Below are 15,017 nucleotides of genomic sequence, written 5' to 3' on the forward strand. Positions count from 1 at the left end.
CATTTTAAAGTTTTTTCGGGCAAGTTGGAAGCATCAGCTTTACAGTATGAGAAAACTTACTCTTGCTACCATTACTGTTATTGCTTCCAGTTTAGCAAAGGGTTTATGCATGTGCAGTATTCATCAATAAAACATTTGCCTTTGTATTTGTCAAGGCGCTTAAGCATTTTGCATTTTATTTTGCTCATCTAAATATTATGTGTTCTCCATATTTTCTCTTCTGCTCAGGCTTTAGGAGTGAATATCTGAAATGTGTTTTATTTATTCATTTGTGTTTTTAAGATGGAGGAAAAGAAGTACTCTCGATGCATCAGATTCTTCTCTACTTGTTACGATGCAATAAAGCTCTGGTCCCTGAAGAGGAGATTGCCAACATGCTTCAGTGGGAAGAACTGGAATGGCAGAAATATGCAGAGGAATGCAAAGGGATGATTGTTACCAGCCCTGGCATGGTAGAGCAAATAATTCTGATTTATGAACAGCCCAACAACACATACATGTCTTGTTTCAGAGAGCCTGCTACAGGCTGAATTAGAAAGGGAAATGATGACCAGTGACAGTTGCAGATTGCTGTAGGAACAGTTCATTTACCTGTTCCAACCCTGGAAAGAATTGCACCCTCTGCTGCTCTACTGAAGGGCAGATTTCCAGATGAGCACTCTTTCAATGTGCGCATGAAAAGCAATGGCTGTATTTTATGTCTGTGAAACTGTAGTTGCCTCCTCTTCTTTCTTATTTTCTCAGACAATCTTTATGTGCATATCATTCTCTTTTCCCTGACACAGGACCAGAGAATTAGTAACTATTTGCTATTTTCTTTCATCTTTCTCTTTTGACTCCCTAGCTCTATTTAAAGTGCCCTATCCAGGTTCTGCCCTCAATATGGAAAAGGTGCTTTCTGCCTATGTGTTTTTTTTTCCACACTGTTTCTATGTTGCTTTTGCTCACACTGAGGAATTTTGTGTACGTAAATGAATGCATCCATTAATTTTCAGTGCCAGTCTTGAAACCCCTATGGCCTTATTATTTTTGGAACAATTAGTGTTTTAAAGCATATGTCCTCTGAACACAGTTCCTTTCAACTCCAGTGTTTATGTGAATTTAGCCCATTTTTCTGACGCTTAAGAAATGTGGGTCACAAGAATAGATGATGTCTACTAAAAGCTGCGGGGTTCTGCTTGCGTGATTTGGTCAGTATCGCAAAGTGGAATCGCAGTAGTAGAGGCATGTTTTAGACCTCATATGGCAGTTTTGGACTGCCACGCAGCTTTCTCAGTTGTAATACCTTTCTTTCTCTGACTTCATTTTCCTCCTTTGCTCATAGCTCAACTTCTTAGCTTCTGCAGAAAAAGTGTGACTTGGTATCATGCCTAAGGGGAAATTTAGTTTGCTAACTGAAAAACCTGTCCTCAAACTGCAGCCAAGGTGACTTCCTAAATATATTTTTCAAGTTCATATTTTTAAGTATGGCAGCATTACATTTCATAAACTACTTTATAAGCCAATCATAACTTGGACAAGATAATTTATTTTTCCCTTGATTTCATTCTGAGTGTTTTTGTTCTGGTTAAAATTTTCTAGACCAAAAGGAAAATAAGATTATCTTTGGGAACAAGAAATAGAGAATACATTTTAACTCTCACTATGGAAAATTCTATCAGAGTTGGTTAAAACTGAGTGCTAAACCAGAATCTCATAATAGAAATTGTTAGGCAACGTTAAGTTAAACAGTTAAAGCTGTGCTTTCTGTGATACAAGGTACACTCTAGTGAACGAGTTGTCAGCATCTGAATGATATATGCTGACATAACTTCAGTAGTTTTGCTGAAGATACGCTGATTTCGGTTAGCTGAAAACTTGCTTGTTTGTTTAGTGTGAAGGAATGCATATATGCTCCTTCCTTGTGTCACTGAATGGTAAACGTCTGTATGCACAAGGCAGTGCAGTTTGTGAGCGGTAGTGTTAATTTTGAGATTCTGTGTGATTTTTGCTGACAGACTTTGCATTCTACAAGACAATGACTTTAGAGATGCATGTGGACATCAAAATATGCAAGCATAAAAGAAATCTGCAGCACTTTGAAACGTCATGTTATAATGCCATCATTAGGACATGTTTTTTCTCTCAAGATTGCAATGACTTCTTAGTTTCTGGGGTTTTTTTCTATTCATTGCAACATATTCTATTGAGTATGAAGTAAGTGAAAAATAGAATATGAAAGTATTTTGTGTGCATTTTACAACATTGGAAGGTAAAGCAGTTCTGTTATAGAGACAACGTGAAACTACTTTAGAAAATGACAGCTCTTCAATTCAATTTTATCCACTTGACACAACAAAGTAAACCCACTAAATTTTATTTTGCTGCCTTCCTCCACAACTTCACTTCAGAAATAATAAATCTTGTGAGTAAATCTAGGTTATATATATGTATTTTATTTTATTTTTTTTAAAGTGAGGTATATATATGTGTGATGGAGAAGGGAAAAAAATTTGGTAGGCATTTAAATCCCATTTACTTACACAACTAACAATAGTTCAGCTTTATTTAAAACCATTTAATTTATTCATGGTCTTTCATTAGTTCAGTGAAACTTTGTGTTGGAATGGATTTAAAGGTTCACAAATTTTAATCCTTTAATACTTCACTCTTTCTGAAATAGTGCTGCTTTTCTCACTAGTCCAAATACATATGTATTTAACATACTTTTGTGCTACATCTGCATGCAATCTCATCATGTCTTCTAGTATCAGCAAAGCCTTGATTGGTGAGGTTTGGAGTAGGAAACAAAGATAATGGGCCTCTGTTCTGTTAGCATTTCTTTGGTTTTGATGAGATTTTAAAAGCAAAGATGTGATTATTAGCCGGTGTCTCATGGCACTTTTAAGAGAACACCGGGACAAAAATCTGGAAGAGTAACATCTAATTTGCTTGCATTCTGTCTGCAGAATTTATACTGTATGTTTCTGTGTGGTGCTGTTTGTTCATTTAACCTTCAGAAACAGCACCAGAGCGGAAGCTAGTGTTCACCATGCTGAAGGGAATAAGCACGGCCTGGCTACTCCCCTCTCGTAACTGTCAGCAAAGGAGCAGTTGTGATTAAGTTTTAAACAAGGAGTTCTTTTTGTCCTGGTTGTTAACAGGTATCTGTGAACAGCTGTGTAACTGAGGGACAAAACTTAAAGGCAGTGGCATATAAATAAGGAGAAAGAGTCTGGTTTTGAGTGATCCTGAGGCTGCACGTTTTGCACAGACACTGCTATAAGCACATTAAAAGCTCTTCTCCCTTTTGCACTTTTGAGGATCAGGTTACTTCTAGTTAAGTGTCTAAAATGTGAAACATTTGAGTAGGAAGATATCTGTATTTTTTTTAATTTATTGATTATAGTTGGTGAATTGAGTATAATTACAGTTTTAATCGTATTTTGCCACCTTGGTTCTCAGAGCAGCTGTTGTGTATCAAGGCTGCTTTTTTGAGGCTGTTTTTTTGGGAGAAGTTCCTCATTTTTAATGTTAAAAGAGGGAAGAACCAATGAACAACTCTTGTGAAGATAAAAATTTTTCAAACTGGCTTTGTTCAAACCCCACAAAAACAGATAAACTTAAATTTCTGGTTTAGAGAACAATATTCTGCGTGCTATAAACCCTCCCCATGTTTTTTCATTAGATTTTGTTGGCCTAATCCCTTTCTATTGGAAGTGCTGGGGAGAAAACCTTTTCTCTTCTTTTTATTTTTTTTTAAAAACCTGGCAGCATGAGCTAACTAACTTAAAATTTTTTATTTTTCTCTTTTTTTGGCCGGGGAGATGTAACTTTATGTTCAGTCATCGTGTCCAAAGGGAAGCTGATAAGCACTTTTCCCTTAGAAAAATGTTTCTCTGTCTGAATGTCAAAGTTTTAAGTAAGTTTCTCTTTTTGTAGAATAGATTGGAAGTGTGGCCACCTGATGAGGCTTACTTTTATTTCTAGAATTGGCTTTGCTTATCCATGCAGAAAATGATTCCTGTGAACTGTTCTACCAAGGTGGTTTGAAGGGTGAAAGCTTTGTTCTTGACACAGTTTTTATTGTTTTGTGAAGAGAATGGTGGGAGCTGTTTCTGTAACTCTGAAACTCATCTTTGAGAAATTCACAGTGCTAAATTAGAAGCTTTGAGATGCAGGTAACTAGAAGTAATGCCCTTTTTCTGAAACCTTAGACAAGCAGAAAATATTGGCCTCATCCAGCTGATTGCAAAGTGGGGGGTAAGGAGGCACATAACAAAGCAGCTTGCCAGGTAATGGAGAAAATGTTTACTTGGAGACAAACTGGGCACTTTCAACTGAGTTTTTAAATATATTTATAAGTGATCGAGAGCTATGTAAGCAGCATGTCTTCTACAGTGATGTGCAATTACTCATTTTCTGCTTTTTTAGAGGTGAAGCAAGTTGCCTCCTTCTACACTGTCCTTTTTAACTATAAAAAGAACTTCTGTTTTGAAGTGTAAAAAGGACAAAAGTCTCCTCATTGTACAAGACTCTATTCCTCATTGTACACATCAGCCGAACGGCCTTTTCCAAAAGTAGCGCGACAGGTCTTTTAATGCTATTTAGTCAGTGTGATTGAATGGATTTAATAATGGCTTCACTTGCATTGGGAAATCAGGAACAGAACTAAAATTAGAGAGGTAACCTAATCTTAGTGAACTACTCAGGCACGTGGGAGCTTGAATGCTGGAATACTAATCCTGCTTTTATTTCCAGTGTGATGTTCAACCAAAGAAAATTTCTTTGAGTTCTCAGAAATAATCAAACTGTAAATTTCCTGACTTGTAAAATGAAAATAAAAAGGCTTCCTTTTTTCACTGAAAGCGCCAAATATTGATTATAATATTAATGATTAGTTTTATGTGTATTTTAATAAGCTTTGAATATTGCTACTTTGTGGTATCTGGATAGTGTTGGCTAGAGGCATTAAATTGTTGTCAATTAAATACGTTTTGTTTTTTCTCCTAGAAACCCAGCTCAGTTCGTATTGATCAACTGGACCGTGAACAGTTCAATCCCGATGTAATTACTTTCCCCATTATTGTCCATTTCGGGATACGGCCTGCTCAACTCAGTTATGCTGGAGATCCTCAGTAAGATGCTTTTCCTTCCATTTTCCTTCAGAAACTTATTACTATTATCATTTGTGGCTTAAATAGGGCTTGTTTATATGCTTAATTGAGCCCAATATAACGCTTACTGCTTGTGGCATTGGACACTAGCTCTTGTAAATTAGAGAATATAACGTGTAACTTCTTTTTCTGGCATAATTCAGGATCTGCTGAAGTAAATGTGCATGCATGTGCAGTATGAAATTTCTCAACCTGAGAACCGTTGTTCTAAGTCAAACCAAAGGTTCCCCAAGCTCCATGTTATTTTTGAGAGGCCACTTGTGAGATTTGAGAGAGAGAAGGGTGTAACAGGAAGGCAGGAGGGGAAAAAATACTTACCTAGACTTCCAAAAGTCTGTAGCATGTGGACTTCTGAGTTACAGGATGTATTTAGATTATTTTGTCTACCAGCCCTGAATAGACCTTCCTTCTGTAAATTTCTCAAATCACTGCTTGAATCTTTTTATGCTAATGACAGGCAGAAGTTCCCAGGTAATCACTTCCCCAGTTCTATTGTGCATTATATGAAGGACTGACTTTGTTTCGGAGATGCTGCTTGATCATTTAACTAGATGCGCTTCAGGTCTTGTGTCTAATAATGAAAAATATAGCCTTTTTCTGTTTGCTTTCTTCGTGATATTTGTGTTTCTTGCACCCTGCCATACCCTACTTAGTTGTCTCTTTCTATGACTTGAGGGATCAAGTCTACGTACAGTTTCCTAGCTTGGAAGCTCTTGTGTCCATGCTAATTTTCTCCGTACCTTTTATATCCTTATAGAGTTTGGGAGGAATGTAGTGAAGGAATGGAGAGGGATTCAGAACTTCAGGCAAAGCAAGAAATACTGTTTCACTGTGGATTTTGTTTAGTAGCATAAAAGTGATTGCTGGATTTTGTTCACAGTTCTATTCTTAATTTCTGACAGTTTCAGCTTTCTCTCACAGTGATTTGGAGAACTGTTTTCTGAATGATGGCAGACAGTATAGAGCCCATCTCTTTTGCATGTATAGTTAAGGTTGTGTTTTTCTCCAGGCATTTTCCTCCAGAGTATTTTAAGGACATTGAATTTCACCTGCGGTTTTGAGGCCCAGTCACTCATATGTGCATGTATGACAGACATACTCTTCTACAACTCCTTGCTGACAATTTTAGATTTAATATAGTGGGAAGAGTAAGTGCTTAGCCAGATAATAACATATTTTCTTTTGACTTTGAGCATGACTTTTAATCCTCCTTGTCTTTTACTTTTCTTATCCATAAAAAGAAAATAATTGGACCAAAGAACATAAGAAACACCTCTGTTTTGCCGCAGAGTTTCTTAGTATTTGTAAAGTTTGAGTACCTTGCATTGAAAACAATGAAGATATACAAAAATTATTCTTCCCACAGTTCTTTATTTTAACTTCTTTTAAAATTTCCATTTGTTCTTTTTTTCCCCAGAGCTGCTTACAGAATTTAGATGTGTTGCTTTTTATCAGGGTTACAAAGCAATTTTTGTATAAGACTTCTGTGGTGCCATCATAAATCTCAGGTTTAACTCCGGTGTATGTGTGAAATAAGTAATGCCCAGAAAAGATTTTTCCTCTAGTGTATCTTTTCTTTTTGAGGCTCTAATACAGAAGTTTTATTATTGTCTTCTGTTTATTAATTCTCAAACTTAACTGTGGTAACAGGCCTTGTTCCATCCATATACTAGTAGTAAAACATGTATTGTAGATCATAGTTTCAGATTCTTGTTTTGGGGTTAAAACTTCCTCATGGTATTTGTTTGTTTCCTGGTTGGTTGATTTGTTCATTAACTCATTTTTCTTCTTTGGATGGGGATTTGTCAGAAATAGATGTGCTATTCTGCAGACCGCAGAAATGCAGAGATCAGAGCGTAAGAAAAATCTATGGATTGACCATTTCAGATGTGTTTATAGACTCAAAAAATATCAGCATCTCTAGAGGCGGAGAGTATACATTCAAGAATGATGCAGGGAAATACCTATGGAAAAAAAATGCCAATAAGAAAAGATCAGTTTGTGTGCCTGTCAATGTGTTGGGTACTGGGAAGATTATGAAATAGTAAAAGAGCTGCTGCTTTGTTTACTGCTTTACCACTAATGTAACTTCCTAGTAAAACCACTGCTCTAAGGTGGTGCTGAGGAGGATCTTCTTTTATAATGTAAACATAAAAGACGATAAATTACTTATGTAAATTTCTTCCCTCTGTCATCCAATTCCCTGTTTCCTACTAGAAGTTTCAGTTTATCGATTTTTTTCTTGGAAAAACTCCACAGAGGTGGTAGTGTTTTGAAGATTTTTGAACATAGCATTGTTTCCTAAGGATACAAGGTCCATGCCATGATTCTCTTCGTCACTCCTCCCATAGTAACTTTTGAACCTGTTGATCAATTGCAGCTGAATTTAACAGTGGGATACTGTCTACAAATGGAGTAGGTTCTTACTAATTTTGTGAAAATCCATGCTAGATCACAGAGGAACTCCCACTGAGGAAAAATTTGTTATTGAAGTTCATGTGTAATTAGACACCCCCAAATATGAAAAGGCTAGATGGTTGGAGAAATCCAGAAACCTTATGTATATGGTAACCGCAGAGAAGACTTGACTTGCTGTTTCCATTCAGCACAAACCCATAGAGAATGAAACTTTTATTTCACTGTTTACAGAATGACTTTGTGTTGCTCATGACTTGTAGAGCTTTTCCTCATGTGCTTCACTGAAATGTTTCAACCAGTGTAAGGACAGACGCTTCTTGGGAAAGGTTACTACTGCATTTCAGTGCGTGATAGGTAAACTCTGTGGAGAAGAGGGAGTTTTCACCTGCCTGAACTGAGATGTCATGCTGCGGGCAAGTCCTTTCAGCATGTGGAGGTGGCCCTTTGGAGAGGACAAGTGGGTATCAAGGAGACCTGGGTTCTGCCCTGAGCTTTGCTGTCCAGCTCACGCTGCACACTAATGCCTCTGCTGCTGTGTCCACCCTGTTGGAACGACTGCAGAGACACTGTTACCTCTCTTGGAAAATGCTTTGAGATATTTTTGTGGAGCAAAAAGATGCTTGTCGACAATCTGTGTGTTTATGAGTGCATTTTTAGCAGCTGGTGTGTTCATAAGGACAAATGGTGAGAGCCTTTTTTTGTATTGTCGTGGTTTAACCCCAGCTGGCAACTAGGGCCATGCAGCTGTTCACTCACTCTCCCCAGCTGGGATGGGGGAGAGAATCAGAAGAGTAAAAGTCAGAGAATTCATGGGCTGAGATAAAAACAGTTTATTAAGTAAAGCAAAACCCGTGCACACAAGCACAGCAAAATAAGGAATTCATTCATTGCTTCCCATTGGCGGGCAGGTGTTCAGCCATCTCCAGGAAAACAGGGCTCCATCACGCGTTATGGTTACTTGGGAAGACAAATACCATAGCTCCGAATGTCCGTGACCTTCCTCCTTCTTCCCCCAGCTGTATATACTGAGCATGATGTCATGTGGTATGGAATATCCCTTTGGTCAGTTGGGGTCAGCTGTCCCATCTGTGTCTCCTCCCAACTTCTTGTGCCCCCCCAGCCCACTCACTGGTGGGGCAATATGAGGATCAGAAAAGTCCTTGACTGCTTAGCAACAACTAAAACCACCAGTGTGCTATCAAAAGTATTTCTCATCCCAAATCCAAAACATAGCACTATACCAGCTACTAATAAAAAAGTTAACTCTATCCCAACTGAAACCGTGACATGTATCGACCAAAATATGTTTTCTGTTTTTGTCCTTTAGATACCAAAAGCTGTGGAAGAGTTATGTGAAGCTGCGTCACCTGCTGGCTAATAGTCCCAAAGTCAAGCAGGCTGATAAACAGAAATTATCACAAAGAGAGGTATGCTGGGCCTTCCTATAACTGATAATTGAGTACGATAATTCAGGATTGAATAAAGCTGTATGACCACCCTGTTTATGGAAACAATAGAAATCCTTCACAAAAGATTTTTCCTTTCAGGCTGTTAACACTGCTTTTATTTTTATCTTTGCTTGTTAGTGAATGGCTTGTTTTCCTTTTTTCAGTTGTCGAACTACTGCAAGTTTATTCCCAGTTATGGAAATGATCATTATAGAACCACAACTTCTTTATAGCCATCGCCATTAATGGTTTCAAGAATTAGCATAGAGAAGGACTTTTATTTCAGAGTGCACTTTGAGCTGGCTAATAATTTTAAACATTTCGCTTCTGAGATAACAACTGCCACACTTGTGCCTGGTTTTAAACTGTAATTTATTAGGCAGTCTTAGTGACATTCCTTAAGATATTTGAGTCAAAATCATCTGGTTGTTGTTATTTTCAGTAATGACAAACGAGGTATTTGCTGAATTTTTGTCTCTTCTCTCTTTTTTTTTTGCTGCGAAGTGATAAGCAATAAGCATTTCTGAAGTGCAGATGCTCAACCGATAGGGAATTAAAATCAGAAAAATAAAGTCACCTAAATATAGACTAAAGCAGCCAGCTCTCAGGTATCTATTTTTTTAAGATCTTGGACTGAAGCTTTGAATTTGTCTGGTGCATGTCTACCAGACACTCTTAACTGGACGACTTATTTAAAGAATACATAGAGGAGAAATTAACTTCTTTGGTACTGGATGGAATTTAATTAAGTGGTGTTGTATTTTTATTTATTGATTAGAAACCCTAGTGATTCATAGAATTGTAGAATGTTGTGAGTTGGAAAGGACCCATGAAGATCATCGAGTCCAATTTCTGAGTCTTCCCCAGTTTGCTTACTGTGTACCTTTGGTTGCAGTAGATGTTTGATACATTTGACATTGCACCTGATTTTTATTATTACTGTGAAGCACAGTATGCTGTTGCACGAGCCAAGATTCTTAGTTGACATTTTATTTATGCTGATATTAAATAAGCCCTTAACTTCCATACTTGTAAATGGGGAAAAAAAAAAAAATATTGTGACTTAACTGTGCCACAGTTGTAAGGAAAAAGAAATTTGTACCTGTAGGACATTTTGTTTGCTACAGCTTTCTACGCTCAGAGCAACTAGAAGGGAAGACCGTTGGTTTATGGGCATCTTTTCATAGGGGATAATGGACAACTTATTTGTAAAATTGTAGTGGATTGGATGTAGGTGGGTGATTATGTTTTGCTTCAAAAGATAAAATGCTCCTTTGGTATTTTTCATTTCCTGTGCAGTGTGCTGATTTTTGTTTCTAGACTGTATTATCTGGGATAATGGGTTTCTCAAGTAGTTGTCTGCCATCAGAGAGGCATATGGAGCTTTATGTGAGGAAAACCCATGCATTTTGACAGTGGAGGTATCAGTAACTTAGAAGGAGCTGTAGGGCTGCACCTGACTGGTACATGGGCTTTTAAAGATTATGAATCATATATTACGAGTAACACTGGAGTGCTCCTGAGCCAGTCAGCCTGAAAGTATGGCTAGGTCTAGCAAACACTCTAGCACCCATCTCAGAAAACACCCAATGACACAGCCTTGAAATGCAAATTTTAGGCAATGCACAAGGGGTGCAGTGCTGTAAGCATCTCTGTTCCCTCTGCCATTGGTCATTCACCACTATGAGATTGTATGATGTTATTATTTTTGACAAGGTCATGCCTGGGGGCTTTATTCCTCTAATCTAACTTTGAGCGCTTACAGCAGGTGCATAAATTGGGACCTGAAGGCTCACTTTGAAGTCAGTGGAGAGAGAAATGCATTTTTTTGAAGCCATTTATCCCCCTTCACTGAATATAAAAGGAGCCAGGGCTTACGAGGCTCCTACCCTAGGTGCCTCAGTATTGAGGTGTCTGAGGTTTGATGAATCTGTATCTGGATAGAGGTGCCCCTCGGAACCACTTTCTGAGTCTCTGCAGAACAGACGACAGAGCCCGCTTCTGCCCAGTGATGCTTACAGGCTTCAGACTGGAAGCTGGGAAGAGACAGCTTTGGGCAAGTAACCTGTAGTGAAAAGGAGAGGGAGGATGAGTTGCAGCATTGAAAAGTTTCATGTTCTGAACAAGGAAGAGCACTGAGGGAGTCTTTACCATTCGTGCATGCTGTGAGGGCAGCTTGCATACCCCGGAGGCTCTGTAGTATCAGAACCAGGAGATCCTGATCCAGGGTTGATTTATTTTAGCTGGTTTTCTTTCCTTCCATTTTTACAGAAAATATTGTTTTTAATTGTTCTGTTGGAATCTTTTAATGATTCTCTCTCTTTCATAGTTTCTAGAGACAAATAAAGTGTTTGCACAACATCAAACAGCCAGTGGCCAAGGCAAATCAGGTTGTTTGTTTTTTTTTTTTAATTCTTTAGTTGAAGTAATACTGGTAGATTTTATCATAATAGATTCCAGGACTAGTGAATGTTGACCCCTTTCCCAGACTAGGAGTACTGACAATGTTGAAGAGGAACTATTATGAAGTAGCTTTTCTTTTACTTAGTCGGTTTTACTCCTACTGAATGCTTCAAACCAGGAGTGTTCATGGTAAGTACTTTAATGAAGAGACTGTTTTGCACGCAGGGGTAAAGAAGGTACTTTCATTATAAGGACCTTAACTTGTTTACTTATGTGTCACCTTGGATGTATCAGTTGGACTGGTTTCTTCTGTGATTTGCAGTAAAAAATCTAGTCACCTCTGTTGGTCTACCAAAATCCTCTGTCTATGCTCTACTCCAGCACGTCCACCACAGTCTGCAGCTGGCAGTTAGAAGATTTGGACTAGTCGTAGAAACTGCTCACCAAAAGCTAACCTTAAACGGGTATTGTGAATGCGCTCATGTGTGCGTTGGTACTGCTTTCTTCTACAAAGTTCTTCACAGGAGTTCTGCTGTCTCCTTGTCTAGGAAGCACTGCAGAAAATTCGTCAGAAGAACACAATGAGACGTGAAGTGACCGTCGAGTTGAGTAGCCAGGGATTCTGGAAAACAGGGATACGCTCTGACGTCTGCCAGGTGACTAAACTGCAGGGATCTCTGATGTATTTTCTTTTCTTGATAGCTGCCACTTACCTCTTGCAAGGGCTTGCTGCGATTCTGGGCTGAAGAACCAAATGGGTGGAAATGAATACCTTTGCCTCAGTAAGATCTGTTGATTTTGGGAACTATTCTAGTGTCCTGTGCACAACCTCCACGCACAAAAAATTTTAAGTTTTTAGTTTCCTTGCCACTGGTTGGTTAGCACAAGGGAGGAGGGGTAGGAATGGCCAGCTTGGGGACGGAGGTTAGTCTAATGTTGAGTCAAGTGTGGAACTCCAAGGGCTTCTTCATCCATCAGTTGGGTTGGTTATAGATATTTTTATTTTAATATATTTTTCTATTTAGATATTTTTTAAAAAAACAATTTTACAGTGAAGCATGAAGAAACGTCTTTTTACTTGAAAAAAAAGAAAGAAAAAAACCCACCACAACTAACTTTTGGATTAAAAACAGGTGATGCTCAGTAGGAAGATATCTTTCAGATACTCTGTTTCATACGCATGACATCTCCACGGTACAGATCTCCGCCAAATCCTATTTTGAAGCAGTTGACATCCACCAGCTTTATGACATGATTAGAAAAGTGCAATTTTTGTATAATATTGTATTAGTAAAATTCAAGTAGTTATAATAGCCAGATAAATATGCTAGAGGTATACTTGCATCATTTTTTTTAGCTGTAGTTTTGGAGATCTTATTTAAGAATTAAATGCTTACAATTTAATATTAACTTAGCAGTACGAAGTATAAAATTTGGGGGTTGCTAGGCAAAGGTGCAGGTAGAAATGCTGTTGTTATTTTAGAAATCTGGTAAGGCCAAAGCGGAAATTCTAGTGGGAGAGAAATGCTAATAACTAAAATTGCTTTTCTTCTGTCGGAAACTTTTCTTGTGATTCTACTATTGCTTCTGAAGTCAAAGAGAATAGTGGAATAGTATCTTCTCACATAGCTGAGGAAAATTACAGCCCTTTTCTAATTTTTTGCTGTGAACTGTATCTATTTTTATAGGTTAAGTAAACACTGTAAATTTCTAATTTAGAAGCTTTGAAATAGTTCTGTGTTATTCATAATATCTTCTGTGATTCATCTCCTAATGTTGTCTTGGATATTCCTGTTTTGTTTTGTTGTTGAAGGACAGTAAAACACCAAAGAATGATGAAAGTAAAGCTGTTTCACGTTTTTATGCCCATTCGCACTCATAACATCTAAATCAGCCAGTTCTGGTATGAAGGTCCTTTGATTTGATTTCTTTGAGATGCCAAGAGTAAGCAAACTATGCCTTTAAAATGAAAGATTATTGCTGTTGCTACATGCTTTTTCCCAGATTAAAGATGACTAAAACTAAGTACACATAAATCAACTCTGTGAGCAGAGCTGAAGTGCAGTGATTTAAAATTAATGCTTTTAAAAGCATTGCCGTTTAGAAGATTGAAACTCTTTTAAGTCACCCCGATAGCTTACGGTTGCCCTAAGTTCCATGTAGCAGTAACGACACTGGTCTTTGCAGTGTCAGAAATGAACTGCTTGGAAGAGGAGGAAAAAGCATGAGTGAAATGTTCCAAAAATGCAAAATAGCTGTGTTCTGCCCAGCTCACTTGAGATTATCCAGTAGATCACTACCACTAAGTTGGGCAGCGCTTGCTCCTCAGTGTACCAGGATGGGGCTGTGCTGAGAAGATACTAACCCCCAATGCGCACACACACCCATCGTTGCCCGTATTGGTGCTGGTGTGCCCTCAGCAGCCGTGTTAAACATTCGAGGTGAGGAGAGAAATGATGCATTTCAAAATATTTCAGCTCACCAGGTTCTTCTTACTAGCTTCAGGTCAGGAGCATCTGCCAACCTGAGAGATGGTGACACTAGCTGGGGGTACCTGAGAGAGTCCCTGCCTTGCCACATCAGCTGCAGCAAGAAAAGAACATGCAGAATAGTTTAAATCATATATTTTATTTTTATTTAAAAGAAGTTACTCATATGTTTATAACTAGATACAAGTGCCAAGGTTATGGGATAACTCCTGTGGCCGTATTGTTTCAGGAGACTTTTTTTTAATCATTAGTCATTCTTTAGCTGATTTCTTAAAGCAGATATTTTATATAAAAGAGATAAATAAATAAAACATCAGAAACATCAAATAGCTATAATTCAATGTGATGCACATTTAATTTGAATCAATCAAGTGTTTAGTGCCATGAAAGCAGCACTTTGTCAATATAACGGCAAGAATTGAATGAAATAACTTCTATGCGCTCTCAGGGAGATGTCAATTTCTTGTTCACTGCACCACAGCTGATAAAAATCTAGAACTTTATATTTCAGTCCTCAAACTTTGGGCCACATGTATTGGTTCCTAAGTATAAAGAATACGAAATCTTGCTGGAGGGACTCTCTGCCTAGTGGCCTGTGCAATGGAACATGCAGGCAGGGAAGCAGAGTTGGCCCATGAAGCAAGTTTGGGTTTTTTTTTGTAATTAATTCCTTCCATGAAGGAAGACATAGGAAGCACATCTGTACAGTTTATGTGGAGATAAGAGAAGTGTTCCCCTAGCTTGTAAATTACCCTAAGAAAATTCTAAATGAGTGATATGTGAACAAAATAAAATTTCACTTATACTTACGTGCTGTGCTTGAAGTGGTTTTGCATTTTTCTGCAATTCATAGATCCAGAGAGTCTTTTTCTTGCTGTTAACTAATTAGTTCCATCATTACGTTCCAGCTCTGAATTCAGCTTTCAAGAATTTCAGTCTTTAACTTAAAGAAAGTATTGCCATTGGTTAGTCTTAACTTCTCAGTCTTGTGACAGTCACCAGTTTGTATTTTCTGCTGTTCTTTCTCTAATGACATGCAGTAATCTGTAACATCATTTATTCCGTAAATTATACATCATCTGCTTTGTATACTTGTTTTTCTT

At 37.9% G+C, this 15,017-nt stretch overlaps 1 protein-coding gene across 1 annotated transcript in view; it reads left to right on the forward strand.

Moving 5' to 3' along the window:
• The window catches only part of DROSHA (drosha, ribonuclease type III), a 69,548-nt gene that overhangs the window by 23,838 nt on the left and 30,693 nt on the right, over positions 1-15,017 (forward strand). Inside the window, exons 12-15 of the mRNA XM_009883947.1 lie at positions 283-452; positions 4,993-5,117; positions 8,902-9,001; positions 11,974-12,081. Of these exons, the coding sequence (XP_009882249.1) occupies positions 283-452; positions 4,993-5,117; positions 8,902-9,001; positions 11,974-12,081 (503 nt within the window). The remainder of the gene's footprint in view (positions 1-282; positions 453-4,992; positions 5,118-8,901; positions 9,002-11,973; positions 12,082-15,017) is intronic.

The sequence above is a fragment of the Charadrius vociferus genome, unplaced genomic scaffold (assembly GCF_000708025.1).
Source record: "Charadrius vociferus isolate BGI_N301 unplaced genomic scaffold, ASM70802v2 scaffold234, whole genome shotgun sequence".
NCBI lineage: Eukaryota > Metazoa > Chordata > Aves > Charadriiformes > Charadriidae > Charadrius > Charadrius vociferus.